Source organism: Vulpes lagopus, chromosome 14 (genome assembly GCF_018345385.1).
Source record: "Vulpes lagopus strain Blue_001 chromosome 14, ASM1834538v1, whole genome shotgun sequence".
NCBI classification, from domain to species: Eukaryota; Metazoa; Chordata; class Mammalia; order Carnivora; family Canidae; genus Vulpes; species Vulpes lagopus.
The window spans coordinates 20,221,261-20,247,933 of record NC_054837.1 but is presented as its reverse complement, the minus strand read 5'-3'; the positions used below and the strand labels follow the sequence as shown (position 1 = coordinate 20,247,933).

At 42.4% G+C, this 26,673-nt stretch overlaps 1 protein-coding gene across 2 annotated transcripts in view; it reads left to right on the top strand.

Annotated features, from left to right (window-relative positions):
- Nucleotides 1–1,436: 1,436 nt before the first annotated feature.
- Nucleotides 1,437–26,673, top strand: part of RNF10 (ring finger protein 10) — a 35,949-nt gene continuing 10,712 nt past the window's right edge. Inside the window, exons 1-10 of one of the 2 annotated variants that reach the window (XM_041728864.1) lie at nt 1,437–2,075; nt 13,061–13,257; nt 19,776–19,975; nt 20,963–21,053; nt 22,262–22,446; nt 22,526–22,662; nt 23,995–24,155; nt 25,603–25,728; nt 25,963–26,224; nt 26,438–26,571. In XM_041728864.1, coding sequence (XP_041584798.1) covers nt 1,919–2,075; nt 13,061–13,257; nt 19,776–19,975; nt 20,963–21,053; nt 22,262–22,446; nt 22,526–22,662; nt 23,995–24,155; nt 25,603–25,728; nt 25,963–26,224; nt 26,438–26,571 — 1,650 coding nt within the window. In that variant the 5' untranslated portion in view covers nt 1,437–1,918. The remainder of the gene's footprint in view (nt 2,076–13,060; nt 13,258–19,775; nt 19,976–20,962; nt 21,054–22,261; nt 22,447–22,525; nt 22,663–23,994; nt 24,156–25,602; nt 25,729–25,962; nt 26,225–26,437; nt 26,572–26,673) is intronic. The other variant, XM_041728863.1, reaches the window with a different exon arrangement.

Genomic DNA, 26,673 nt, shown 5'->3' with positions numbered 1-26,673 from the left:
CCTTGGAGCCTTTGCTATAGTCAGCATTTTGTGTTAACTTTATGATAGTTCTTGTTACCATCTTTCCTTATAGTTTTTCTTCCTTACTCCCTCCCTTTCTTCCTTTCTTTTGGGTGAATGATATGTTATTTAGTCAGTTTTGTTTACAAGTGAATTCTGGGAATTTAAAGTTAACATCCTTGCTAGTGAACTTGTTATAGACAGCAGGAAAAGCTTCACCTTTGTGTTCCACATTGTTCTGCTATGTTTTATCCAAATGAACTATTACAAGCTGGCTGCCATCCAGTTTCGTGTGGATTCTCTTGCCCATAATTTCACTTAGGAAGACTAAGCCCTTCAGGATTGTATCATGCACAGCTATCAGAGTGTGGAACACTTGCTTATTTTTTCGTATAGCTTTTTTTGAGTTGGCTCAGGCAACTTGGCAATAAAAACATCATACTTCCAACTGAACTTTTTCTCCAGTGTACAAAATAGCTGGACTTGGATTTTATGGAAAGATTTCAGTTGAGGAATGGGAACAAAGATTATAATAGTTTTTTAAAATATTTTATTTATTTATTCATGAGAGACACAGAGAGAGGCAGAGACATAGCAGACTACTCGCTGGGAGCCTGATGTAGGACTAGATCTTGGGACTCCAGGATCACAACCTGAGCTAAAGGCATACACTCAACCACTGAGCCACCCAGGTGCTCCTGATCTAAGCTTTTTGAATCATTTTCCTTGTCTTTAAGTTTGAGTTGATGTATTAAGTGTGATAATCCATACAATCCACAGTGCAATGCCTGCTAATGATAAGCTCTCAAAGATAATACTATTAACAATGAAATGCATATATTTTCTTGAAAGAGAGAAAGCATACACACGCAAGCAGGGGAGGTGAGGGGCAGAGGGAGAAGAAGAGAGAGAATCTTAAGCAGACTTTGAAAGCCAGGAGCCTGACTCAGGGCTCCATCTCAGGACCGACCCTGAGATCATGATCTGGGCTGCAACCAGAGTTGGATGCTTAACCAACTGGGCCACCCAGGCACCCTGACAACGGCTTCTATTAATAAATGACTTGTTAACAGTGAAATGAAGTTTTGTATGAGGAAGTGCTGTGCAGTGATATTAAATGTAGGGTTTTGTCATTATTTTTGCCCTTGTTAATATTGGGGGATAGAGCCATAAATAAATTGATATTCATACTAGATTAAGAACCATAACCAATAAATAAACAAAAGGACTCCACAGATATTCCAGTGTTTGGGTTATTAGTAGTGGTGCATATTATTGTGCACATTAGCCTACTTAAACTAAAACCTGAACTATAAGTCCCATCATCCTTTCAAACGGAGGGGTGGGAGGGTGGAACTCACTGGGCCCGGATGTAGGTAGAAAACTACATTTCCCAGAGGGCGTCACTCCCACATTGCCACTATATATAGTCCATCCGGGTTCTTCGAGATGCTGTTTGGCGACTCGTCGCCATTCCCGGAGCACCTCGGCCTCGGCCCAGAGGCGAGTGTCGGTCGCTGTGTCGGAGACACCCGTCCCCGACACCAAGACAGCCAGCCCTCTCCCCTGCCCCGCGGCGGGAGAGCGTGTCCGGCCGGCCGGCGGGGCTCGCGCACCCTCCCTCGCCTCCCCTTCCCCCGCAGCCTCCGCCCCGCCAGGCCCGGCCCGGACCTCCGAGCCCCGGCCTCCTCCTTCTCTGTCGCCACCACCGCCGCCGCCGCCGCCGCCGGGCTCGACAGCCCCGCCCGCCGCTTCTCTTTCCAGTTTGAGAAGCCGAGGAAGGAAACAGGGAAAAATGTCGCCATGAAGGCCGAGAACCGCTGCCGCCGCCGACCCCCGCCGGCCCCGAACGCCATGAGCCTGGGTCCCCGCCGCGCCCGCTCCGCTCCGACCGCCGCCGCCGCCGAGGCCCCCGTTGATGCCGCAGAGCTCCCCCAGCGCCGCCGCCACCGCTTCCGACATGGACAAGAACAGCGGCTCCAGCAGCTCCTCCGCCTCTTCGGGCAGCAGCAAAGGGCAACAGCCGCCCCGCTCCGCCTCGGCGGGGCCGGCCGGCGAGTCTAAACCCAAGAGCGGTAAGGGCGTGCTCCCCGGACGGGGGGCGGAGAGCGGGGGGCGACTGCCCGGGAGGCTGGGGAGGATCCTCGCTCTGTTGTCCGCTGGGTCACCCAGGGACAGCTCCGCTTTCTACCATCATTTCTACCTTTCTCCCCTTTTCCGTGGCTCCCGTTATTTATAACCTAACACTTAATGAACACGGTGCAGCGTGGTTTACGTGAATGCTTGCATTAGCCTTGCATTAATACTCGAAACAGATTGGTGAAGTAGGTGCTATTCTTATCCCCATTTTGCGGATGAGGAAACTGAGGTTCAGAAAAGGTAGGGTATGTGCCTCACGGCAGGCCTTAAGACCTGCTGGTTTGTGTGACTCACCAGTCCACGCTTCTAAACCACCGAGTTGTTCTACCCTTTAATGTTGAATTAGCATTGGAGAGTGTTCAAGTTTAAACAGGGGAGGGTGGGGCCCAAGGACTTTTCAAACTCAAATTTCCTAGTCATCTGGTTCCAGATCCATTCCTCTGTTGAGGAAGACTGGTCCTCTAATGGCTTTGTTCATTGTGGAGGAGTAGTTAAGAGCGAGGGCTCTGATTCAGTCTTTTTAGATCTGCCAAACCTTGAGCTTCCAAATTTCCTTTTCCGTGAAGGTAGAGATAATAATTAATTAAATTAACTTAGAAAACAAACGAACTAAGAGCTTAGAAGAATACCTGACAGCTAGTCGCCACATACACATCATGCTTGTTTTCCTGTAGTAGGTTAGAGTCCTTTTGCAGGGAAAATTTTATTTTTGTGGTCAGGCCTTTCGAATTATGACCATCTTGGTGATGATAGCTACTCCTTATTGAGGGCTTAACCATGCACCAGGGCCTGGGCTAGGTTTATACCTCTGTTATCTATACTCTAATTGTTAGCTTGTCCAGCAAGGTGGAATTGTTCATTTCTGAAGAAGGAAAAAGCTGAGAGACCAGGAGTTTAGGAGTTGGCAGAGTCTGGAGTTGAATGTTCTCTATAGTACTTCAAAGCCTATGTACAAATCTCTGCTATTTTCTGCTGTGATTATATGAGCAGTAACAGGAAGATGTTTGCAGTGGAAGTGAGGATGTGTGGCAGACAGGGAACATTTGAAGTCCCCAAATGTGGATGTCCGATTTAAAACTTTTTAAGATTTAAAAACTGTCAGGCTTAAAAACAAAGAGAAAAAACAGTCTTAAGACTGACTTGAGTTCAGAGTTGATCTTTTGGATATAGCAAACTTGTTTACCTGGTATGCTGAAGACTTCTAGAAATTGTTTATAGGAGTTCCAGGTGGAGGCCAATTGTAGCAATAATAAATGCTTTAAATAACTAAGCAGGGATTAGTGTGGACTTTCGGGCAGTATTATGTTGATTAATTTGGGGGTTTTGCCCATGTGTAGCTTTATCACATATCCCTCTAGAATTAGAGGGTAGCCACCCTTCTTGGCTAGTGTTGGAACTGCTGGTTTGGTTTAGTCTAAAAATTTTTGGTGTAATTGATAAATAACTACTTTTAGGAGATTAGAGTCCTTTTGCAGGGAAAATTTTATTCACACTCTATTCCTAGGTGTGAAGTTAAAGATGATGATTTTCTAGCTGTCTGAATTGTCAACTAATTTTTCTGGGCTTTCTTTTAAGCCACTGACATAAAATAATGAGTCCATTGCAATAATTGTCTTTGGTTTATTCTGTAGTGAGGCAGTAGTGAACGTTTGTGACAATAATAAATCCAACAAGAAAACCGATATTTTAAGGCATTTTACTTATTTTGTCCCTAACTTTGAATATGTTGGTTAGACCTAACTCTGATTACCCATCAGGATGATAGAGAATTGTTGTAGTTTGACCAAGAAAATATTTGTTAGTGTGTTTCAGATAGACTTGTACAGAATACTTATTGTTGGTTTTCTGAGTAAGGTGATTTTTTAATAACAGTTGAATAGTATAAAATGCTCTTAAAACACTTGTTCACCTTCTTAATTGAAAGCTTTTAAGGAAGGAAGGAGTTTTTGCCAAGTTTTATAAAATACGCAGTGTGCCGTCTGGAAGCATTAGTTTTTAATATGTTAGCAAGCTTGTGCATGTTTGCCATTGCCATTGCCAATGCCTACTTTTCTGGCTACTGCCATGTACCCTTAACAAATAGGAAGGATAGGTTTGTAGCTAAATACAGAGTTTTTTAGGCATAATCCACTGCATGCATTTAGAAACAGATCAAAGGCAGAGTAGGTAGAAATTAAAAATGGCTTAGGAAAAGCTGGATATCGGCTAACTTTTAAGGTTGAACTGAAGGGCAGCAAATGCTGCCCTAAGAACGTTATAGCTGGGGATCCCTGAGTGGCTCAGAGGTTTAGCGCCTGCCTTCTGCCTGGGGCGTGATCCTAGGGTTTTGGGATTGAGTCCTGCATTGGGCTCCCTGCATGGAGCCTGTTTCTCCCTCTGCCTCTCTCTCTCTCTGTCTCTGTCTCTCATGAATAAATAAATAAAATCTTGGAAAACAAAACAAAACAAAACAAAAACGTTATAGTTAGGGGCACTTGGGTAGCTCACTGGTTGAGCATCTGCCTTTGGCTCAGGCCGTGATCCCAGGCCCCTAGGATCCAGTCCTGCATCAGCCTCCCTGCAGGGAGCCTGCTTTTTCCTCTGCCTATGCCTCTGCTTCTCTCTCACGAATGAATAAATAAAATCTTAAAAAGAAAAAAATTTAAAATAGAACATAGCTAAGACCAATGCTGTTATGGCACATATCATTCAGGACCTCTTATACACCGATTCTAGAGGGTTCTAACAAAACGGTAGGCTCATATTCAGCATAATTCCATAGGTTTCTGTAGTATTTCAGCAGCTGACTCAATACTTCATGTACTTGATTCTGCTGGAAACTTGAAAGGACCTCTTGAGTTTCAGAGTTCTGAGTTGAAGAAAGAAAAGGGAGGGTGAGGTGAAAATACATAACTTACCTTTCTTTGTTAAAGTAACAGGAACAGGGGTTGTTCAGATTTTAAATATTTAATTCTCCTTTCTTCTTTCCATTCCTTACCTCAGGTGAGGAAAAAAACCCTCTGTTCTGTTTTCTAAACTGCATGTCAGAAATGGTCATTTGCTTCCTAGCTACGTGTTTAATATACTTGAGTCTTTGTTTCTGCAGTTGGCTTAAGTTCACACACTCAGGAAATAGGTAAATTTGGCTACAGGGATTTAACTTGGTCTTTTCTGCCATAGTGGCATACCACAGTTTCTTTCCTTTGGCTAATTACTTTAGACATTCACAGAACATTCCTTTTCTTGGATTTATTCCTACAGCTTTGTTCAGTAGGCCTAAGATGTAATTCTAAGAATGTTTAACAGTGAATAGCCCAAGAATATAGCCCAGAGGAGAAAAGTGGTTTAAGGTTTGGGGAAAGTCATTTTCTTTCTTGATCTCAGGACCCTGAATCAAGACCCATGCCAAAGAAAGAGCAAAGAAAGTAAAAAGAGGCAAGAGAGGTTAGGCAGTTTATGGACAAACAATGGAACCTGGCCCAGAACCAGGCTCTTGCCCCATTCCCCTGGGCGGGGGATGGTACTACCATGGAGGTTAAGGGAAGGTCAGGTATTATGAAGTAGTTATTTTGAGGTTGATGATACGAAGCACTATCCTGACACACTTCCTCTTATTCCGGTACCAGGAGCCAGGTTACTAGTGGTAATCTGCCTTGAAGACTGCTTCTAAGCTGTAAATGGACCAGGAGGTTTTGATGGCTTTGAAAATGTGAGGTGACTTGAAGCTTTTAATAACCATTTAGAGAAGTTACAAGAATTTCCGGGCCTGTTGGCTGGAGTCTTTGGTTTATATGGCTTTGTTGGAAGTCTAGTGGGTGCTCTTGACAGGAATTATTTAGATTTATTAATTATAATAGTCTTCCAAATAATAATGGAAACTTTGTGCCAACCACTGTTGTAGGCATTTTACAGAAGTTTTAATCTTCATGACCCTATGAGGAGGTACAGTAGAGGATAAACCTTATTTCATGGACAAGAAAACTGAGGCTTTAGAGGGGATTGAGAGGATTTGTTCAAGTGAATTCTTTTATTTATTTAGGAGAGGGATGGGGGGAGAGAGAGAATCTTAAGCAGGCTCCATGCCCTGTGTGGAGTTCAACATGGGGCTCCATCCTGACTCCGAGATCATGACCTGAGCTGAAATCAGGAGTTGGATGCCTAACCAACTGAGCCACACAGGTGCCCCTCAAGTGAATTCTTAAGAAGTCCTGGGCATTATTTATAGACTAACCTTTGTATAAATTCCCTTAGCAGGTGAGAAACTTGACATGTGTCATTCGTGATACCACTTCTCCCTTTGGTTCAGAATGAGAATTTCAGCTGGATTCAATTTGTTGTCAGTTGTTTCTGTAGTAAGGCCATATGTTGCCCCTCCGGAGGTGCTTGTCAGCCACTCTGAGTGATGGGTTAGGAACTTGCTTGTGATTATAGCATGAATCAGCAGTAGAAATTTCCTGGCTGCTATTCTGACCTCTAGGTTGTGCCACCTGTTAGAACTAGAGCTAGAAATGTTGATGATGCCAATTTATTTAACTGTGAAAAATTGATGGTCTTTAATTTGGTAATGAGGGGAAGGACTGAGATGTATTATTTAGTAGAGACCTTTCTGTTAGGGAAATGTGGAAGAACTGAGACACTGGATTAAGTTTTCAAGTCTCTTGTTGACTCTGTGATCCTGAGTTCTGGATTTGAGCCATTTAACTAATGGTCTTATCCATTTTGGAATGTGTCTTGACAGTAGTCCTCAGCAGTTGTTCTCAGCTCTGGCTTGTGCATCAGAATTTCCCGGGGATCTTTTTTTAAAAATAGGGTTGTGTGGAGCTCGCTCTTAGGGATTCTTTTTTTTTTTTTTTAAACTTACTTGATGGAGAGTGTGTGTGCATAATCAGGCAGAGGGAGAGGGAGAAGGAGGCTTCCTGCTGAGCAGAGAGCCTCACTCGGGGGGACTTGATCTCAGGACCCTGGATCAAGACCCATGCCGAAGAAAGCAGCTTAACCAACTGAGCTACCCAGGCACCCCACTTAGGGATTCTTTCTGATTGTTTAGATCTGGGTTAGATCCTTGGGCCCTGGCATCCATGGTTTTATTTTTTTTTATTTTTAAAGATTTACTTATTTATTTATGATAGAGAGAGAGAGAGAGACAGAGACACAGGAGGAGGGAGAAGCAGGCTCCATGTCGGGAGCCTGACACGGGACTCAATCCTGGGACTCCAGGATCGCGCCCTGGGCCAAAGGCAGGTGCTAAACCGCTGAGCCACCCAGGGATTCCGCCTTGGCATCCATAGTTTTAAAAGTCTCTATAAGTGATTCTTCTGCGTAGCCAGGATTGAGAACCACCACTTTGAAATTTAAAACTTGCAGCAGAGAATAAGTTTCTGCTAGGAACTTGACTTTTTTTTTTTTTTTTTCTTTCCAAAATCTGAAGCAGATCATCTTCATTGCTATCTCCTTTCAGAGAAAGGAGGACAGATTCCACCCCCATGTTATTGATATGTGTGTCCTGGCAAGTTGTCTACAAGACATCCCAAAAACAGTACTCTGAACTTTATCTCTGGGTCACAGGCCTGACTGCACCTTCAATTTTTAGCTGTCTGTTGCCTGGGTCTAGAGATAAGAAGTGGCCTCTCACTTCAGATATCTAACTGCATAGCATACCCTAGGGAAATGGAAAACAAGATGAAGGAGTTGATTTTAGCAACTAAAATCGTGGATCCGTATGTGGTCAGTTTTGTAATCTGTTTTAGAAATGAGCAATTCTGTGTCCATCAGAGAGCAGTTCTGTAAAGATGATGAAACTGCTTCCTTGCCTGTGTGGTAATAAGTGAAGAAATGAAAAGAGTGCGCCTGCTGAGTACCAGCTTAACTTTCTTGAGCACTCAAAATGTAGAATGTGGCTTTACCTAAATCTTTGCAACTGGTAGGTGTTTGTCTTGAAAGTATTAGGGTCAAATGCAGTATCATCTGTGATGGTCTTGGGCAATGAGATTTGGGGAACTTAATGTTTTCTGTATATGCCTATTTTCATGAGATCTCATTTGTTCTCATGGTAAACTTGGACTCTCCCTCTGAATTTCCACTTATTTGAAATCTTATCAACTCCATAGGTAAGACAGCATTTGTAAGAGATCTGGAGCTTCGCTTTATGTTACCAGTGATGCTGTGTTGGACAATAACTATGGCTGACTGAAGTAGTAGGTAAAAGTGTAGTTCTTAAGTTTATAGCTTCAGATTAAACTCTAGTCACTTTCTCTAACTGGGATTTAAGGTGACTGGTAGGAGTAAACCTTGTCTGGCAGAGTTTCTGTGACCATCTGTTTTCTGTTTACATTGCTGCCATCTCCTGTGCCTGTTAGCTTGATTCCCAGGTTGTGGTTTGGTCAGGTTTGGAGAGGATGGCATACCTCTTATTTGTCCCATGGTGGTGATAAAAGTAGTGTGAAGCGATTTCTTTCAAAATTCAGACTCTGATTTTATTAGCTGTTTCCTTTTTTTCTTTGAGGATATGCTTCACCTTGGATTTTTAAAATCTATAAAATAAACTGGTCATCTTATCTAGAAATAATTTTTTCTAGGTACTTAATAGTTTTTAAAATTACCCAAATGGTAAGTATAAAGAACTTTTTTTATATACATAAGTCAGCCTGCTGTGTTGCCTTTGCAGAGTTTCTGTGAGTTATATATACACATATATATGTTTGTGTGTTTTATGAGTCTTACTGAGAATAAGTTGTATTAATATGCTTCATAATTCAATGCCTATTGAAAAATATCTGATAAAAAGAAAGCTTAATATTTTTAAATATCTGGGGGGCATTATTGACCTTTTTGTGATATAGTAACAAATATATCCAATTTTTCATAATGAAAATTAATTTTCATTATGTTATCAAACCTAATAATGTTAAAATTTTTTTTGAAATCTTAAAATTTTGGGATCCCTGTAGCGCCTGCCTTTGGCCCAGGGCGCGATCCTGGATACCCGGGATCGAATCCCACGTCGGCCTCCCGGTGCATGGAGCCTGCTTCTCCCTCTGTCTGTGTCTCTGCCTCTCTCTCTCTCTCTCTCCGTGACTATTATAAATAAAAAATAAAACTAAAAAAATTAAATTTTAATTCCAGTATAGTTAACATACAGTGGTAAATTAGTTTCCAGTGTACAATATAGTGATTCAGTAGTAGTGCTCATCGTAAGTGTACTCTTTTAATCCCCCTCACCTATTTCACTCATCCCCTCACCTCTCTCTGATAACCATCATTTTGCTCTCCTTAGTTAAGTTTGTTTCTTAATGTGTCTTTTTACTTTTCTATGGATTACATATATATATATATATATATATTTTTTTAAGATTTTATTTATTTACCCATGAGAGACACAGAGAGGGAGAGGCAGAGACATTGGCAGAGGGAGAAGCAGGCTCCATGCAGGGATCCCAATGTGGGACTCGATCTCGGGACTCTAGGACCACACCCTGAGCCAAAGGCCGGCACTCAACTGCTGAGCCACCCAGGCATCCCTGGATTATATGTTTTTAACGTAAACAGGATTAAGCTGTATTTTGGGGGAAAAACTTTGTAGTATCTGAGGGTCCTGGTGGAATCCTCTTAGCTTTGTAAACTACCACCTCCTTAAAGTTTTGAGAGTAAGCCTGATGGATTTTTTCATTAAAAGTCCCCCAACTTCCATTCTAAGTTTCTGCATAAATGAAAGTCATTAAATTAGTATGTAGGCTTGATTTGGTTAGATTTCTGTGTTGAAATAAGACAACATGGAGTGAATATAGACAAATTTAAGACAGGACAGAAATCTTTTTAAAATTTTATTCTGAGATTAAAAAAAAAAAAATTATTCTGAATGGGCAAAGGGACAAGATAAAGTTGTCTTTTTTGTCCAAAGACTGATTTGGGGAGTTTTTCCACCTTTAGTTATTTAGGTGTATATGGTTCTCAGATCGCATTTTACTTTTTTTTTTTTTTTTCCAGCCAGTAAACTTTGGCATATGTTAAATGTGTGTTGTTGGGATTCTTTGTTCAGTGTGGGACAAACTAATCTGTGCCATTCAGCACCTGAGTAGAAAAAATGGGGCAAAGAATATGAACAAGTGCTCTTTACACAAAATGCAAGTGGTCAATGGATTGAAAAAGTATTGCTACTCTTCAGAAAAAATCAAATTTAAAGCAAAATCAACGTGGATGGAACTGGAGGGTATTATGCTGAGTGAAATAAGTCAATCGGAGAAGGACAAACAGTGTATGTTCTCATTCATTTGGGGAATATAAATAATAGTGAAAGGGAATATAAAGGAAGGGAGAAGAAATGTTGGGAAATATCAGGAAGGGAGACAGAACATAAAGACTCCTAACTCGGGGAAACGAACTAGGGGTGGTGGAAGGGGGGAGGAGGGCGGGTGTTGGAGGGGAATGGGTGACGGGCACTGAGGTGGACACTTGACGGGATGAGCACTGGGTGTTTTTCTGTATGTTGGTAAATTGAACACCAATAAAAATTAATTTAAAAAAAAAATTTAAAGCAAAAATTATTTTGACCCTTCAGTTTAACAAAGTTTATTCACCTCTGTATTGTCAACTATGTAGTGACATAGACTCTTTCCGTTATAGTATTGTTAGGATATAAATAAATAGGTATAATGGTTCTAGAAAGCAACTTGAGGATGCATAAAAGGCTTTAGTGATCATTTTTTTAAATTTTTTTTTATTTATTTATAATAGTCACACACACACACACACACACAGAGAGAGAGAGAGAGAGAGAGAGAGAGTGGCAGAGACAACATAGGCAGAGGGAGAAGCAGGCTCCATGCACTGGGAGCCGACGTGGGATTCGATCCCAGGTCTCCAGGATCGCGCCCTGGGCCAAAGGCAGGCGCTAAACCACTACACCACCCAGGGATCCCTAGTGATCATATTTAATCTGCTTACTTTGAGAGTTTGACATAATCATATACACACAGGCTCCCAATGCTAACTAGCAAAAAACTAGAAACCTTCTAAATATATAGCAATAGAAGATTGATTATATTGTAAACATATGGTAGACAGTGTAGCCATTAATCATGCTTTGAAGACTAGAGATGCATCAAAATGCTCATGGAGTAATAGAAGACAGTATATTTTATATGTCTGTCATTTTGTGGAAGATACGTGGCCAGTGTATAAAATGGAGAGTTAGGGGGCAGCCGGGGTGGCTCAGCAGTTTAGCGCCACCTTCAGCCCAGGGCGTGATCCTGGAGACCCCGGATCAAGTCCCACATCGGGCTCCCTGCATGGAGCCTGTTTCTCCCTCTGCCTATCTCTCTACTTCTCTCTCTGTGTGTGTCTCTCATGAATAAATAAATCTTTAAAAAAAAAAATGGAGAGTGAAAGGAAATTATGTACTGTAAGTTGCTGTTCTGTGGATAGTGGCAAATTTAAATTATTTCAGATTTCAGAATTAAACATATATTCTTAAAACTGGAGGAAAAAAATATATTTATAAAAAGATTTTTTGAGGGAGTTTTAGAGGTAGAGAGTGTGAGCAGAGAGAGGGGCAAAGGGAGAGGGAAAGAGCATCTCAGGCAGACTCTACTGAATGCAGAGTCCCGTGTGGCACTCCATCTCACAACCCTGAGCCAGAACCAAGAGTCAGACACTTAACTGGCTGAGCCACCCAGGTGCTCCAAGAAATACTGTTTAAAAGCATATGACTCATGCTGATCTAATATGTTCTTAGAACTCAATTTCTTCTGTTTTGTCAATTTAATTGCTTCTCAGTTTGATGTCTAGTGTATATGTAAATATTTTATTGTTATGTTTCTTGAATGTACCTGCTGGGGCCTAGGCCAAGCCATTTTGTTATAGACTCTATGTTGTAGTAATTTAAGGAGAATAATGTTCTCTACCCTGCTTCCAGATAAAATACTTTCCCTGATAGGCTGTTCCCTTTTTCTTATTTTTTAATTAAAAAAATTTTTTTGAAGTAGGGTCCACGCCCAATGTGGGGCTCCTGAAATCAGGACCCCAAGATCAAGAGTTGTATGCTGAGCTGATGGAGCCAGCCAGGTGCCCCAGGCTGTTCCCTTCCCTATCACTTCATCTAAATTGGCTTTTATAAGAGCAGTGGTTAAGCTCTGTAAAAAAGACATTATGAACTGAGAATCTGTGGTTTGATCTACATTTTTTTTTAAAGATTTTATTTATTTATGCATGAGAGACACACACAGAGAGAGAGGCAGAGACACCGGCAGAGGGAGAAGCAGGCTCTATGTAGGGAGCCCGACGTGAGACTCGATCCCCGGTCTCCAGGATCAGGCCCTGGGCCAAAGGCAGGCACCAAACCGCTGAGCCACCGGGGCTGCCCCTGATCTACATTTGTATCCCTTCTGGAGGAGGGATCCTTTAGTCTTTGTCATTTTTTTAAAATATATTATCCATTTATTTATGAGAGACACAGAGAGAGCAAGAGGCAGAGACATAGGCAGAGGGAGAAGCAGGCACCATGCAGGGAGCCCAATGTGGGACTTGATCCTGGGATTCCAGGATCATGCCCTGTGCCGAAGGCAGGTACCAAACCGCTGAGCCAGCCAGGTGTCCCAAGTCTTTATCATTTGAAAAACAAAAATCCACTTTACTAAGAGATGTCTTGCCCAAAGCTCTGGTCCAAACCTAGATTTCGTAGAGTTTGTAGAAGGGCCCTACAAGGCCTTTTTTAAAGATTTTATTTCCTTAAAACCCTGAGATAAGGAATCACAGGCTCTTCTTACTGAGCCAGCCAGGCACCCCTGTTTGTTTATTTTTAAAGATTTTTCTTTTTTAGGTAATGTCCACACCTGATGGGGGTCTTGAACCTACAACCCCAAGATCAAATATTGCATGCTCTTCCGACTGATCCAGGCAGGAGCTCTGTATTATTTCTTAACTAATTCTTTGTCTTTCTTGCTTTCAGATGGAAAGAACTCAAATGGATCCAAGCGTTTTAATCGCAAACGTGAACCTTCCTATCCCAAAAATGAAAATTTTAGCAACCAGTCCCGTCGCTCCAATTCACAGAAAAGCAAAACTTTTAACAAGATGCCTCCACAGAGGGGCGGCGGCAGCAGCAAAGTCTTTAGCTCTTCTTTTAATGGTGGAAGACGAGATGAGGTATGGAATTTAAGAATGTTCTTTCTAGAATAAGGAGGAGCGTAAGCTCTGATCCACTCCCCCACCCTGTCCCAGTAGTTGGGGAGGAGGGGAGAAAGAGGTGGAAGAGTAAATAACCAAAGCAGTCTTAAATAGTTTAGGGATTAACGAGGTTTGGAATTTTGCCTCCTTTCTTCCCTTGAAAGTTAAGAAAATTTCCTTGGAGGAAGAAGATAGTCATAATCACGGATTGTGATAAATTATAGCAAATTTGTGGTACCTTACTTTGTATAGCCCTTCTATTATCACTCCTGAATTAGAGGTACCTATTGGATATTTAGGTAATAAAGTGACTTTAATTAATGACTTTGCCTTGTGGTATCTAGCAAAATGTAAGATGCTATATCCTAGTCTCAGTCTGATTTTTGGAGTCTTCTCTTCTCTTCTCTTCTCTTCTCTTCTCTTCTCTTCTCTTCTCTTCTCTTCTCTTCTCTTCTTTTCTTTCTTTCTTTCAAGACTTAATTTATTCGTGAGAGAGAGAGGCAGAGACACAGGCAGAGGGAGAAGCAGGTTTCCTGTGGAGCCTGATGCAGGACTCAATCCCAGGACCCCAGGATCATGACCTGAGCCAAAGGCAGATGCTCAAACCATTGAACCACCCAGGCATCCCTGATTTTAGGAGTTTCTTAGGTATCCTTTTGTAAGTGCATAAAGACTTCTGTACAAGGGAATTCATTATAGCATTGATGGTAGTTGCAAAATCTCAGAAACAACCTAAATTAGTAAGGGACTGGTTAAATTATCTTCCTGTTTGAATGTTCTGTACTCTGAAACCATTATAGAATAAGACAGAGTTAATGTATTCATGGAAAAATTCATTCATTCACCAAAAATTTAGTCCTCTTGTACTGTGTATTGGATAACATTCAGTTTGGAATACAATACTGAGTGGAACATTGTCCCTCAGGAGCTTATATTCTAGTTTAGGGAGATAAACACAGTTGACACAGTTTGACCCTTGAACAACACAGGTTTGAACTGCATGAGTACCCTTATGTGGTTGGGGTTTTTTTTTTGTTTTTTTCTAGAGTATTGTAAATATATTTTGATTTTCCTTTTTTTAAAAAATTTTATTTATTGAGAGAATGTGAGCAGGGGGAGGGGCAGAGGGAGAGAGAATCTCATCTCACACAGACCCCATGCTGAGCACAGAGCCTGACTCAGGGCTTGATCCCATGACCCTGAGATCATGACCTGAGCTGAAATCAAGAGTTCAACTGAGCCACTAGGTGCCCCTGTTTGTTTGTTTGTTTGTTTTTTTATTAAAAGATTTTATTTATTTATTCATAGAGACACAGAGAGAGAGAGAGAGAGAGGCAGAGACACAGGCAGAGGGAGAAGCAGGCTCCATGCAGAGAGCCTGATGTGGGACTCGATCCAGGTCTCCAGGATCACGCCCTGGGCTGCAGGCAGCGCTAAACCGATGTGCCACCGGGGCTGCCCGGTGCCCCTGTTTTGATTTTCTTAATACACTTCCTTTTCTCTAGCTTTACTGTAAAAATACAGTGATAATACCTATAACATAAAACACGTGTTGTTATCGGTAACGCTTCCAGTCAACAGTAGGTTTTTAGCAGTTAACTTTTTTGGGGAGTCAAAAGTTACACATGGGTTTTTATTTTTAATTTATTTTTTATTTTTATTTTTTTTAAGATTTTATTTATTCATAGACACAGAGAGAGAGAGGCAGAGACACACGGAGAGGGAGAAGCAGGCTCCATGCAGGGAGCCTGATGTGGGACTTGATCCCGGGTCTCCAGGATCACACCCCAGGCTGCAGGCGGTGCCAAACCTCTGCGCCACCAGGGCTGCCCATACACATGGGCTTTTAATTGTGCAGGGGGTCAGTTCTCCTAATGCTTGTATTGTTCAAGGATCTTCTGTATAATAAATCCAAAGGTAAGTGCTGATCAAATTAACAAGAAGTAGACTGAAAGAGAGGGAGAGAGAGTAATAAAGAGTACAGTTTTTATTTGTATTTTTTTTAATTTTTATTTTTTTTTTAAGATTTTATTCATTTTTTAGAAACAGGCAGAGACACAGGCAGAGGGAGAAGCAGGCTCCACGTAGGGAGCCCGATGTGGGACTCCATCCCAGGCCTCAGGATCAAGCCCTGGGCTGAAGGCGGCGCTAAACCGCTAAGCCATTGGGGATGCCCCGGTTTTTATTTTTTTTAAGATTTTATTTATTTGAGAGGGAGAGAGCACACACTAGTCAGGTGGAGGTGGCAGTGGCAGAGGGAGAAGCAGACCTCCACTGAGCAGGGAGCCTGATGCAGGGCTTGATACCAGGACCCTGGGATCATGACCTAAGCTGAAGGCAGATGCTTAACCTACTGAGCCACCCAGGTGCCCCAAGAGAACAGTTTTAGAAGGTGCTAAGGAAAGCTGCTCTGAGGAGGTGAAGTTTGAGTAGAGTCTTGAATGTAGCAAGGGAGCATACTGTATAATTTTGAGGAAGAGCATCTTAGCTGGAAGGAATAAGTGCACAAATAGCAGGGGATCAGAGATGGTAGTGTTTGGTTTGTTTGAGGTAAAACATGCTACCTTGAGTGGAGCAAGAGAAGTAGGAAATGAAGCTTAAGATTGGGAAAGAAGGGTCAGATCATGTGGGGCCTTATGAGACTTTTGCTTTTTGTTTACAGAGATGGGAAGCTATTGGGGGTTTAAGAAGAGAAGTACTATAATCTGACTTGGAGTTTTAAAGGGGAGAGTGGAACCAGGGAGGCTCTTAAGATATTTCTGAAGAGAGTGATGGAAGCTTTGAAACAGTGATAACTGGCGAGAAGCATGCCTATTGGGGTGACATCTGAAGGTAGAATCAACTGGATTTTTTTGTTTTTTTGTTTTACCAACAGGATTTTTAAAAATATGTTAGATATGGGGTCTGAGCAGAGACATGAATAACTTTGAATAAATGAATGTTTTTGGCAGGAGCCCAAAGTGTGGAAGATTTCCAGGAAGTACCAGGTTTTGGGCGGGGGGTGGTTGGAAGAGAAGGGGAGTTGGGATAAAGAACTTCATTTTAGGAATATGTTTGTGTTGAGATGTTTACTGGATTTCTAAGTAGAGAGAGGTAGTTAATGGAATCTGGAGTTCAGGGAGGAGACCCAGGCTAGGTATCTGCATACATTTGGTGTTTGCAGCTGTGGAACTAGGTGGGATTGTTAAGGAGTGCTGCAGAAAGGCAATTTAAGGACTGAGGCCTGAGTATGGATCATAAGGCATGAGCAAAAAGGGAGGAAAGATGGGCAGCCTGGGTGGCTCAGCGGTTTAGTGTTGCTTCAGCCCAGGGCCTGATCCTGGAGACCCAGGATTGAGTCCCATGTCAGGCTCCCTGCATGGAGCCTGCTTCTCTCTCTGCCTCTCTTTCTCTGTGTCTCTCATGAATGAATAAATAAAATCTTTAAAAAGGGTGGGGGGGGGGCGGGAGGAAAGAACCCAAAGGCATTTGGAGAAAGTGACCAGTTTTGCCCTCTGCTGATAGGTTATGGAATATTAGGACAGAGTGAATCACTAGATTTGATAATATGAAGGTAGGTTGTTGGCCTTGAGCTGCTTTGGTATAGAGCAGTGAGGACAAAAACTTGTTTGGCATAGATTTAGAGAAAATGGAAGGATAGGAGGAAGAAACAGCAAGTTCAGACTGTACTTTCTAGTGGCTTTGCTCTAAAGGGGAGAAGAGAGGTGAGGCAGTAGCTTGAGGGAGTGTGAAGTTGAGAGGTTTTAAATTTAGAGAAATTACAGCATCTGTCTGGTAATGGGATTGTCCTGTGAGGGGGCAGATATGCAGAGGAAAGGGGGAGAATTGCTATAACCGTGTCCTTGAGTCCTTGAGGAGTTGGGATTTTGTATACAAGTGGAGGAATTGGCTTAGATAGGAGCTTTGCCAGTTCATCCTCAGTAACAAGAGGAAGGCAGAAGTATTGGTAGGAGGATATAGGAATTCTTTTCTGATCTTCTTGTCTCAGTAAAATAAGGAAGGTGATCTAAGAGAGGAGCCTTGGAAGTCCTGAGGAATGGAGTTGTCTGGGTGACTGGGGAATTTAGCGAGTACAGAAATGCCATCAGGTTGTGGTAGTATTGCCAGATGGCCTAAGGGTCTACTTAAGTGAGACTGATTGGTGTGATGCGGTTGTGTTCTTGTGTGTAACTGTCTGGTGCTGGAGTGGAAATATATAGGCAGAGAGTTGGATTAATCAGGGGAAGGTTTTGCCAGGTAAGTATAGATGACAAAGAGAAGGGGGCAGTTGACCATAGGATCTAGGCCAAGTAAGAAAAGAAATTGTGAGGGTGAATTGGATCACTAGTTTGGAGATCTCAGAGGGGCTAAAGAATTGGAATCAAGACTAACGGGAGCAAGCTAAGAAAGGAGGAAGTTGCTGCTTGGATGTTGGTGCTCAAAGTTAAGATGGTGGAAGAAGTGTTGATTGTTACCCTTATGGTCTAGATGTAGAGCAGTGCTGTCCAGTAGAAATGTCCATATATAATTTAAACTTTTCTAGTTGCTAAATTAAAAAGGTAAAGAAATGGTGAAATTAATTTTAATGTTTTTACCAAGTATAGCTAAAATGGTATTTCATTACATGACACTGGTCACATTTCAAGTGCTCCGTGGCTACATCTGGCTAGTAGTGGTTGCTGTATAGTATGGTGCAGCTCTAGATGGTATGTCCTTGGGAATTGGGTGCCTGAGGTAGAGTTGAGAGCCAGCTAACTGGGTGAAGTGGGGGTCAAGGAACTGTGAGAGGGTCAGTGTGTTGGAAGGATAATTAGGAATTGTGATGGGCAGTATTGGAGAAGGTTGCAGTGGGCCAGCTAGGATAACAAGGTGATGATAAAAGGTTGAGGGTGTGGAGGATTTTGTTGAGTAAGCATAAGCTCTTACCTAAGGTTGGGTCATTGGGGGTGGAAGACTGATGAAGGGGATAGCAGAGCCACATGGAAATGAGCATCCAGGGAATGGGAGGCCAGGGGATGACCTGGAAGTCATGAGCTTCCTTGTGATGAGTTACATAAACAGTGGGGGAGAGGGGGGTGTTGTCTCCCAGGATCTATTGAAATAGAAGGAAATTGTTTATGGTTTGCCACTGTACTTAATATATACTGTCATATACTGTGGTTTATATGCATAGGCTATCTTAGGCCATATTGGTTGCCTCTGCAATGTAAGGTATTTTTCACCATGTTCCTTTTTGTACTCTTTAGATTCTTTTTTTTTTTTTTTTTAGATTTATTTTATTTAGAGAGAGCATGAACAAGGGAAGGGGCAGAGGGAGAGAAGAGTCTTAAGCGGACTCTGTGCCAAGCATGGACCTGATGGGGGGCTCCATCTCACTACCCTGAGAGCATAACCTGAGCTGAAATCAAGAGTTGGATGCTTAACTAACTGAGCCATCCAGGTGCTCCTGTACTCTTTATGATGTCTGTGCAGATGTTGCTTACTAATCTCTAAATTTTTAGACTAGCAAAAGCCTTGAATTTGTATTTCCTTTGACCCAGTAATTCCTGCTATACAATAAGAAGAAATAATTGTATGTGGCCAAATATTTGTGCACAAAGATCTATCCAAAAATAGGTTTATCATAACATTATTTTGTTTTGGTGGAGAAGCTACGAACAATCTGTGTCCTATAGTATACCTACCTATCTGATGTAGTGGTATATAGCCATTTAAAGGGACTATATGCTAATACGACTGACATGACACAGTGCTTATGACATTAAGTGAGAAATTGGTATTAGGAAATGGCACTAGCTTACTTATAACCGGTATCTACCACTTCAATTTGGGAATGTTAAGAAAGCCCCAACATGATTTCTTCCATCTTTGCAGTGGTATTTCTCCTGTGTGGTTTCTTGCCACTTTCTAAACTCTTTCAATTCTGCTGATTGGGTTTATTTCTGGACACTGAAATTGTCTGCCTACGTGTTCTAATTCTGTCAGTTTTAATTAACAGTGAATAGCAGTGTGTGTCTTCGATGTGAGGTCTCTGGCAGGATCCTGAAGCCCATGGCAGTTAGCAGCTACCTGCAAGTCGCCTCCAGAGTCTAGTTCCACAAACTCACTTTTGTCAGTAACAGACCAAAGAACAAATAGGTAATAAGAGTGAAGGTGTAGGAGTCCTATGGGACTGTCAAAAGATTAATCCAGTAAGTAAATCTTTGTACTTCCAAGATAGCTAGAGGAGTTTGTGTTGGGTTTTGTCATTTAATAGTTAATTAATTGCCTTTTAGCAGGGCAGCCTGAACAGTGTAAGTGATTATATGTTAAGAGGTCTTGTCCTCTACTTTGCTCCCACCTGGATCTTAGGTAGACTTTTGTGTTAACCCTCTCCTAAGAAGAAGATTGTTTACTTTAAGCCTATGTTTCATTTAGTTAGTATTTTAAACCATGTGGAAGGAGGGGTTATTCTAGTTTCTACTATAAATCAGGAGGTGTCATCCTAATCAGAAATATTTGATTCATTCTTGTTCTAGGTAGCAGAGGCTCAACGGGCAGAGTTTAGCCCTGCCCAGTTCTCTGGTCCGAAGAAGATCAATCTGAACCACTTGTTGAATTTCACTTTTGAACCGCGTGGCCAGGCGGGTCACTTTGAAGGCAGTGGACATGGCAGCTGGGGAAAAAGGAACAAGTGGGGGCATAAGCCTTTTAACAAGGAACTCTTTTTACAGGCCAAGTGAGTATGCCTCCTTTTAGGTGGGAAGTGCGGTTGAGCCTCTGGGCAGTTGTTGGAGCTGAGAAGCAGCTTTTATTTTATTTTTATTTTTTAGAAGAAGCTTCTTTTAAACTGCTGTGGGAGAGAGACAGAAAGGGAATTGGTCTGGTTTTTTTCTCCTCTCTCTCTCTCTCTCTCTCTCTCTCTCTCTGTGTGTGTGTGTGGGGGGGGGCAACTTGAAAAAAAGCTTTTCAAATGGATGTTCCTGGTTCTTAAAATAATGCTTAAATAAGTTTATAAATGATAAAATTAAATAATGCTTTAGTGTCATTATGAGGTAGTAAAAGTGTTTACTTTGAAATTGGACCTAGATTTGAATTTTATTTTGTCCTTCAACTTTGGGTAATTTAGCCACTTTGAGACTCAGCTTCTCCCCTATAAAGGAGGAGAATTACTTAAGGGAGAATTGGATGACAGGTTGGAGTGTTTGGCATACATTTGCTCAAATACTGATTCCCTTTTGTTTCCTTTTGTGTGTCATAATTATAATGTAAGATTTGACCTTGAATCTAGACTGAAGTATCTGGTTAGTACTTTATATAAATTGGTAATCAAATGATTGAGTGAGAAGAGTCTTTGTACTGCCTTGAGGACTAGCTATATGCCAGGATTTCTCAGGGGGAGGGAGGAAATCTGGCTTCCTGCTGAATGATAGGGCCATAGTCTGGGTTAATTTTATTTAGTTCAAGGGAGGCTTACAGCAGCTTGACTGGGCTTGAAAACAGAAGAAACAGAATTCATAGATTTAGACTCCTACTTGCCAAGTCTTTGGATTTCCTCGAGCCAGGGCTGAGAACTGAGGCTAAAGTCCTAGTTCAGTACTTCACAAACCATGGCTGCTAATGGCCTGTATTTGATTTTTAAGTGAAGGAGTCATGGGTTTTTGCTGATGGCATGTTGGTGGATTCTGAGAGTGTGCCTTTTCCTTGTCTTTTCCCCTATTTCTAGCTGCCAATTTGTAGTGTCTGAAGACCAAGACTACACAGTTCATTTTGCTGATCCTGATACTTTAGTCAATTGGGACTTTGTGGAACAAGTGGTGAGTAGCCCAGCTAAACTTGTTAGCTATTAGTGGGAGAAAGAACTAAAGAAAGGGACCCTGGTGACACAGCAGCTGTGGGGTGGTTTCACTGTTAATACCTTTTTCTGCATGGCCACACTGTAGACATTACCCAGAGATCAGTCCTGGTTTCTCCTGGAGTTTTTTTTGTGCTAATTGGCACTGGCCTACAGGATTGGGGAATTGGAAGACTCCTATCTAAAATGAAGGTATAAAAACAGTTCTATCTACAGCCTCCTCTCCTGGGAAGAAGTAACCAGGGAAATATATGAGGAATGCTGGATACCCTCCTGACCTCAGATGGGCTCACTGCATAGACATGGCTTCACTAGTAGCCGTTTGTAGTAATCAGTATCAAATTAGGCCTCAGTCTTATGGCAGGTAAATGGGTCACCAGCTGCACTGCAGTCTCAGCCACTGGCACGTTTTGTTTTCTGTTGATGTTGGAGCTCTGGGTATTTCCTTGCTGCTCTTAGCTTTTAGGGATATGGAATCATTTCAAAGCTAAAGGCTTCAAACCCTGGCTTCCCATCAACTGAAAATTCATAAAATGATCATAGAATGGCAAAGAAGTCCCATGAAACCTGTTTTATATTCACTGGTTTAAAAAAAATAGATGCATGTGAAGTGAAAATCTGTTGGAAAATTACTGGTACATTACTTCTTGACCCTTTTCATGCCTTTCTGTATGTGTACATACAAATTTTTTAAATTAATTGGATCATATATTGATTTGTCACTTTTCCTCTTTGATGTAGAACCCCTAAAATACCTGTTATGTAGTTATTATATTTGTGTATAGATACATTTTAAAGATTTACTTATTTGAGAGAGAGTGCACATGTGCAGGTGAGTGGGGGGAGGGGCATAGGGAGAGGGGTACAAGCAGACTCAGTGTGGAGCAGGGAGCCTGATGTGGGGCTCAGTCATAGGATCCTGAAATCATGACCTGAGCTGAAATCAAGAGTCAGATGCTTAACTGACCAAACCATCCAAGTGCCCCTTGGTATATATTAAACTGTTATTATGGTTTCCTTAGCAATTTAAAGTGTTATTACATATCTGCACTTTTGAACAATTTTGTGAAGATGTGTTGAGATGTACCAGGCATGGTGATAGCAGAGGAGAGACTAACTTTGACAGTCCCATGTCAGCTTGAAAGTGTGACTTGTGCTGTTTTGTTTCAGCGCATTTGTAGCCATGAAGTGCCATCTTGCCCAATATGCCTATATCCACCTACTGCAGCCAAAATAACCCGTTGTGGACACATCTTCTGCTGGGCATGCATTCTGCACTACCTTTCACTGAGTGAGAAGACCTGGAGTAAATGTCCCATCTGTTATAGTTCAGTACATAAGAAGGATCTCAAAAGGTGAGATGGAGACCTTTACTAGATTAGACCCCACCTGCTAACTCCTTGCTTTTTTTCCATCTAAATGTCCATGTTATAGTGTTGTTGCCACAGAGTCGCGTCAGTATGTTGTTGGCGATACCATTACGATGCAGCTGATGAAGAGGGAGAAAGGGGTATTGTTGGCTTTGCCCAAATCCAAATGGATGAATGTAGACCATCCTATTCATCTAGGAGGTGAGTTCTGTTAATTTAGGGGTAAATAATCCTGTGGTACATCCTTTAAGGCCACTGATTATATCTTTCTACTATCAGAAATTGAGCCTTTGGGCAAGCCATTTCTAGCACTTCCAGATCAATTTTAGGATTCTGGTAGGTTAGAGGGGAGTTTGCAGAGTGGTTTAACTCTTGGTTTCAGGTATGGTTTAGTTAGATACATTTTAAATTTTCATTTTATTGAAATAGTGCCTGGCATCGTGCCTGGTCTTGAGGAAATTATTTGCACCAAGGATCATGTATAAGGATTTTTTTTGTTATTACAGTGTCATAGAAATTGGCAGTAAGTTAAGTGTTCCATAAGGAACTTAAAGTAGGGTGTATCCTATTGTGGAACACAATACAGAAGGTAAAAATAGATCTCTGTATTAACATTTTTTTAAGAGTTTGTTTATTCATGAGAGACATAGGCGGAGACATAGGCAGAAGAGAAGCAGGCTCCTTGAGGGGAGCCTGATGCAGGACTTGATCCCAGGACCCCAGGATCATGACCTGAGCCAAAGGCTCAACCACTAAACCACCCAGGTGCCCCTGTATTAACATTTTGAGGGACATCTGGGTGGCTCAGCAGTTGAGCCTCTGCCTTTGGCTCAGGGCGTGATCCCAGAGTCCTAGGATTAGGTCCCACATTGGGCTCCCTGCATGGAGCCTGCTTCTCTGCCCGTGTCTCTGCCTCTCTCTCTCTCTCTCTCTCTCTCTCTCTCTCTCTCTCTCTGTGTGTGTGTGTGTGTGTGTGTCTCATGAATGAGTAAAATCATTAAAAAAAAAAAAAAAGTTTTGAAAGATTTTAGCACACGTTGGATGAAAAGTGCAGAACAAAACTTAGAGTTTATCATTTATGGAAAAATCTTTATTTCTTTAAGTGAACATGAGTATATAAATGTATAGAAAATGTATAGGACGGGGGGGTGGGAAAATAGCATCTCGAGGGCTTTTTTTTCTTTTTATTTTTTCTTTTTTTTTTAAGATTTTATTCATAAGAGACACAAAAGATAGAGGCAGAGACATACGCAGAGGGAGAAGCAGGCTCCCTGTGGGGGAGGGCATGATCCTGAAGTCCCGGGATCGATCCTACATCGGGGTCCCTGCTTGGAGCCTGCTTCTCCCTCTGCCTGTGTCTCTGGCTCTCTGTGTGTCTCATATGAATAAATAAAATCTTTAAAAAATTATTTTTAGAAAATTATGCTAAATTCATCTTTACAATGTAGGGAAAAAAAACTGTAAATGTTGTGTAGCATGTGGACACAGAGCTCTGAGTGTTGGGTTTCTCTGATTTTGCTGGTCCCCCTGTAGATGAACAGCACAGCCAGTACTCCAAGCTGTTGCTGGCCTCTAAGGAGCAGGTGCTGCACCGGGTGGTTCGGGAAGAGAGAGTAGCTCTAGAGCAGCAGCTGGCAGAGGAGAAGCACACTCCCGAGTCCTGCTTTATTGAGGCAGCTATCCAGGAGCTCAAGGTAAGACACACTGCAAACACGATAGGATGGTGAGGATAAGTTACCTTGGCCCCACATTTAAGATGACCCAATAGGGAGCAGCTGAAAAAGCATTTGCCCTGGGATTTGGTGTTAGGAGAGAAGGGCAGACCTATTGGTTTTTAAAGTGTTGAAAGGAAGAAGTTAAAATGATCTTTAACTGAGTCAGTGAAGTCTTTTAGATGAGCTTAGTTAAGTAAGGTAGGTTTTTTTTGTTTTTGTTTTTTAAGAAAACACTTGGATTTAATTTTGGGGGATTTTTTGTTTTGTTTTTTTGTTTTTTAGATTTTATTTATGAGACACACAGAGAGAGAGGCAGAGACAACAGGCAGAGGGAGAAACAGGCTCCATGCAGGAAGCCTAACACAGGACTCAGTCTCGGGTCCCCAGGATCAGGCCCCGGGCCAAAGGCAGGCGCCAAACCGCTGAGCCACCCGGGCTGCCCCAGATTTAATTTTTATTTGAGATGTTTTATTTGAGAGACATTTTGAAGAGAGTAATATGGCCTGTCCAGCAGGCCCTAGCAATGCCTGCTGAGGATTTGGAATAGCAGGAATTCTTCAAATACAGGATTTCCTAAGCTCTCTACCCTTTAGCAGACATCAGAATCCTTGGCTGTTGGACTCCACCCTGAGAGGTGGATTCGTCTGAGCTTAGTAGGCTTAATAATTTGCATTATAATGAGTTCCAGGGTGATTTAGATATTGTTCATCCTCAGATCATATTTTGAGAATTACCAATCTGAATTAGAACAGTGAAAGCCTTTGTGTATTGAGTAATTGGCATATGATAGGCCCTGTGCGAAGGTACTGTATTTATGTTTATCTCACTTAAGTTTCATATCCTGGTGTGATAGATAACAGCTCCCCTACCATGGCTGAGGAAATGGAGTCATGAGTTAGATAAGGTAATTTGCTTGAGGATGTAGTACTAACAAGAGGTGAAGCTGTTACTTGAATTCTTGTCTTTCTGAGTCCTCCTTTAGCAGAGTCCTGTATATTTAATTTTTTTCCCCCCTATAATGCAGAACATTTGTTCAAATGCATTTCAGAGAAGAAAAGCTCTTTGGAAATAGAGCTCTTCAGATTGAGGTGGGTGTTGACCAGACCCCTGCCTCTTGCATTGGGGCTCTCTCTCAGCATAGCTGATAAAAACTAGAGGACTAGTTCTGTGTTCTTGGATTTTTTGTTCAGAAAGATTTTGTGTAGTGTTATCATTGTCACTGACAGATTCTAAGCAGAATACCATCCTATTTGAGTCCCAAGTGCTTTTTGTTTCCTTTTTCCTTAAAGATTGAGGATTTTAAGTACTTAAACTCCTCCCATTGGGTTTTGTTGCCTTTTCTGCTCCTGTTGAGAGTCCATTGTAAGCCATTGCCCAAACTGTGTTTCTGGAAGCTTAGCTTTCTGTGGTCTTTTTGGTGATCTAGACTCGGGAAGAGGCTCTGTCAGGATTGCCTGGAAGCAGAGGGGAGGCCACTGGTGTTATGCCTGCTCTGGAACAACTGGTGCTGATGGCTCCCTTGGCCAAGGAGTCTGTGCTTCAACCCAGGAAGGTTAGTGCGTCCCGGTTATAGACCAAACGGCTGCCATTCCTCAATGCTGCTGTTGAAGTGGTGGGCGCTGTGGGGAGAAGAGGGGGCTCTGAACATTTCCTCTGTGCTCCCTAGTTCTTTACCTGGGGGTGTTAAATCAGTGAATGTGGCAACTAAGGAAAACAGCCCAGAGCTTGGTTCCTGTGCCTACTTTTGCCACAGGTACTTTTTTTTGATGTAGAGTTGTCTCAACAGGGTGTGCTAGAGTATCTGTCTGCTTTTGATGAAGAGACCACGGAAGTTTGTTCTCTGGGATCTCCTCGTCCTCTTGCTCTCCCTCTGGTAGAGGAAGAGGAAGCAGTGTCTGAACCAGAGCCTGAGGCCTGTGATGACGCAGAGTTAGCAGATGACAGTCTTGGAGAGGGGACCATTTGTACTGAGTCCAGCCAGCAGGAACCCATCAGCAAGCCAGGCTTCACACATCTGAGCAGCTCTCCTTGTTACTACTTTTACCAAGGTGAGTGTCCCTGAGAGGAGGGCTGGGTTGCCGTAGAGATGTATCAGCGAGATGACCTGGCCTCCTAGCAAGAGGAGCTATTACCACTAGACATGGGTGCTTGGGTCTGTTGTGCCTTTGGCCTCGGGGAGGGAGAGGTAGGCCTAGCTGTCTGGGGGGCACTGTCTTGAGGACTGGCCAAGACTGTTGTATGAGAGAGCCGCTTGTCTTCAGCGGAGGACGGGCAGCACATGTTCCTGCACCCTGTGAATGTGCGCTGCCTTGTGAGGGAATACGGCAGCCTGGAGCAGAGCCCGGAGAAGATCTCGGCGGTAGTGGTGGAGATCGCTGGCTACTCCATGTCTGAGGTAAGGTCCTGCCTGCCCCAAAGGGCGCATGGCTCCAGAGTGCCATCAGCTTGATCTCTTTGACGTGGCCTATCCAGGCCCTGCTCATAATCCTTCAAGGAT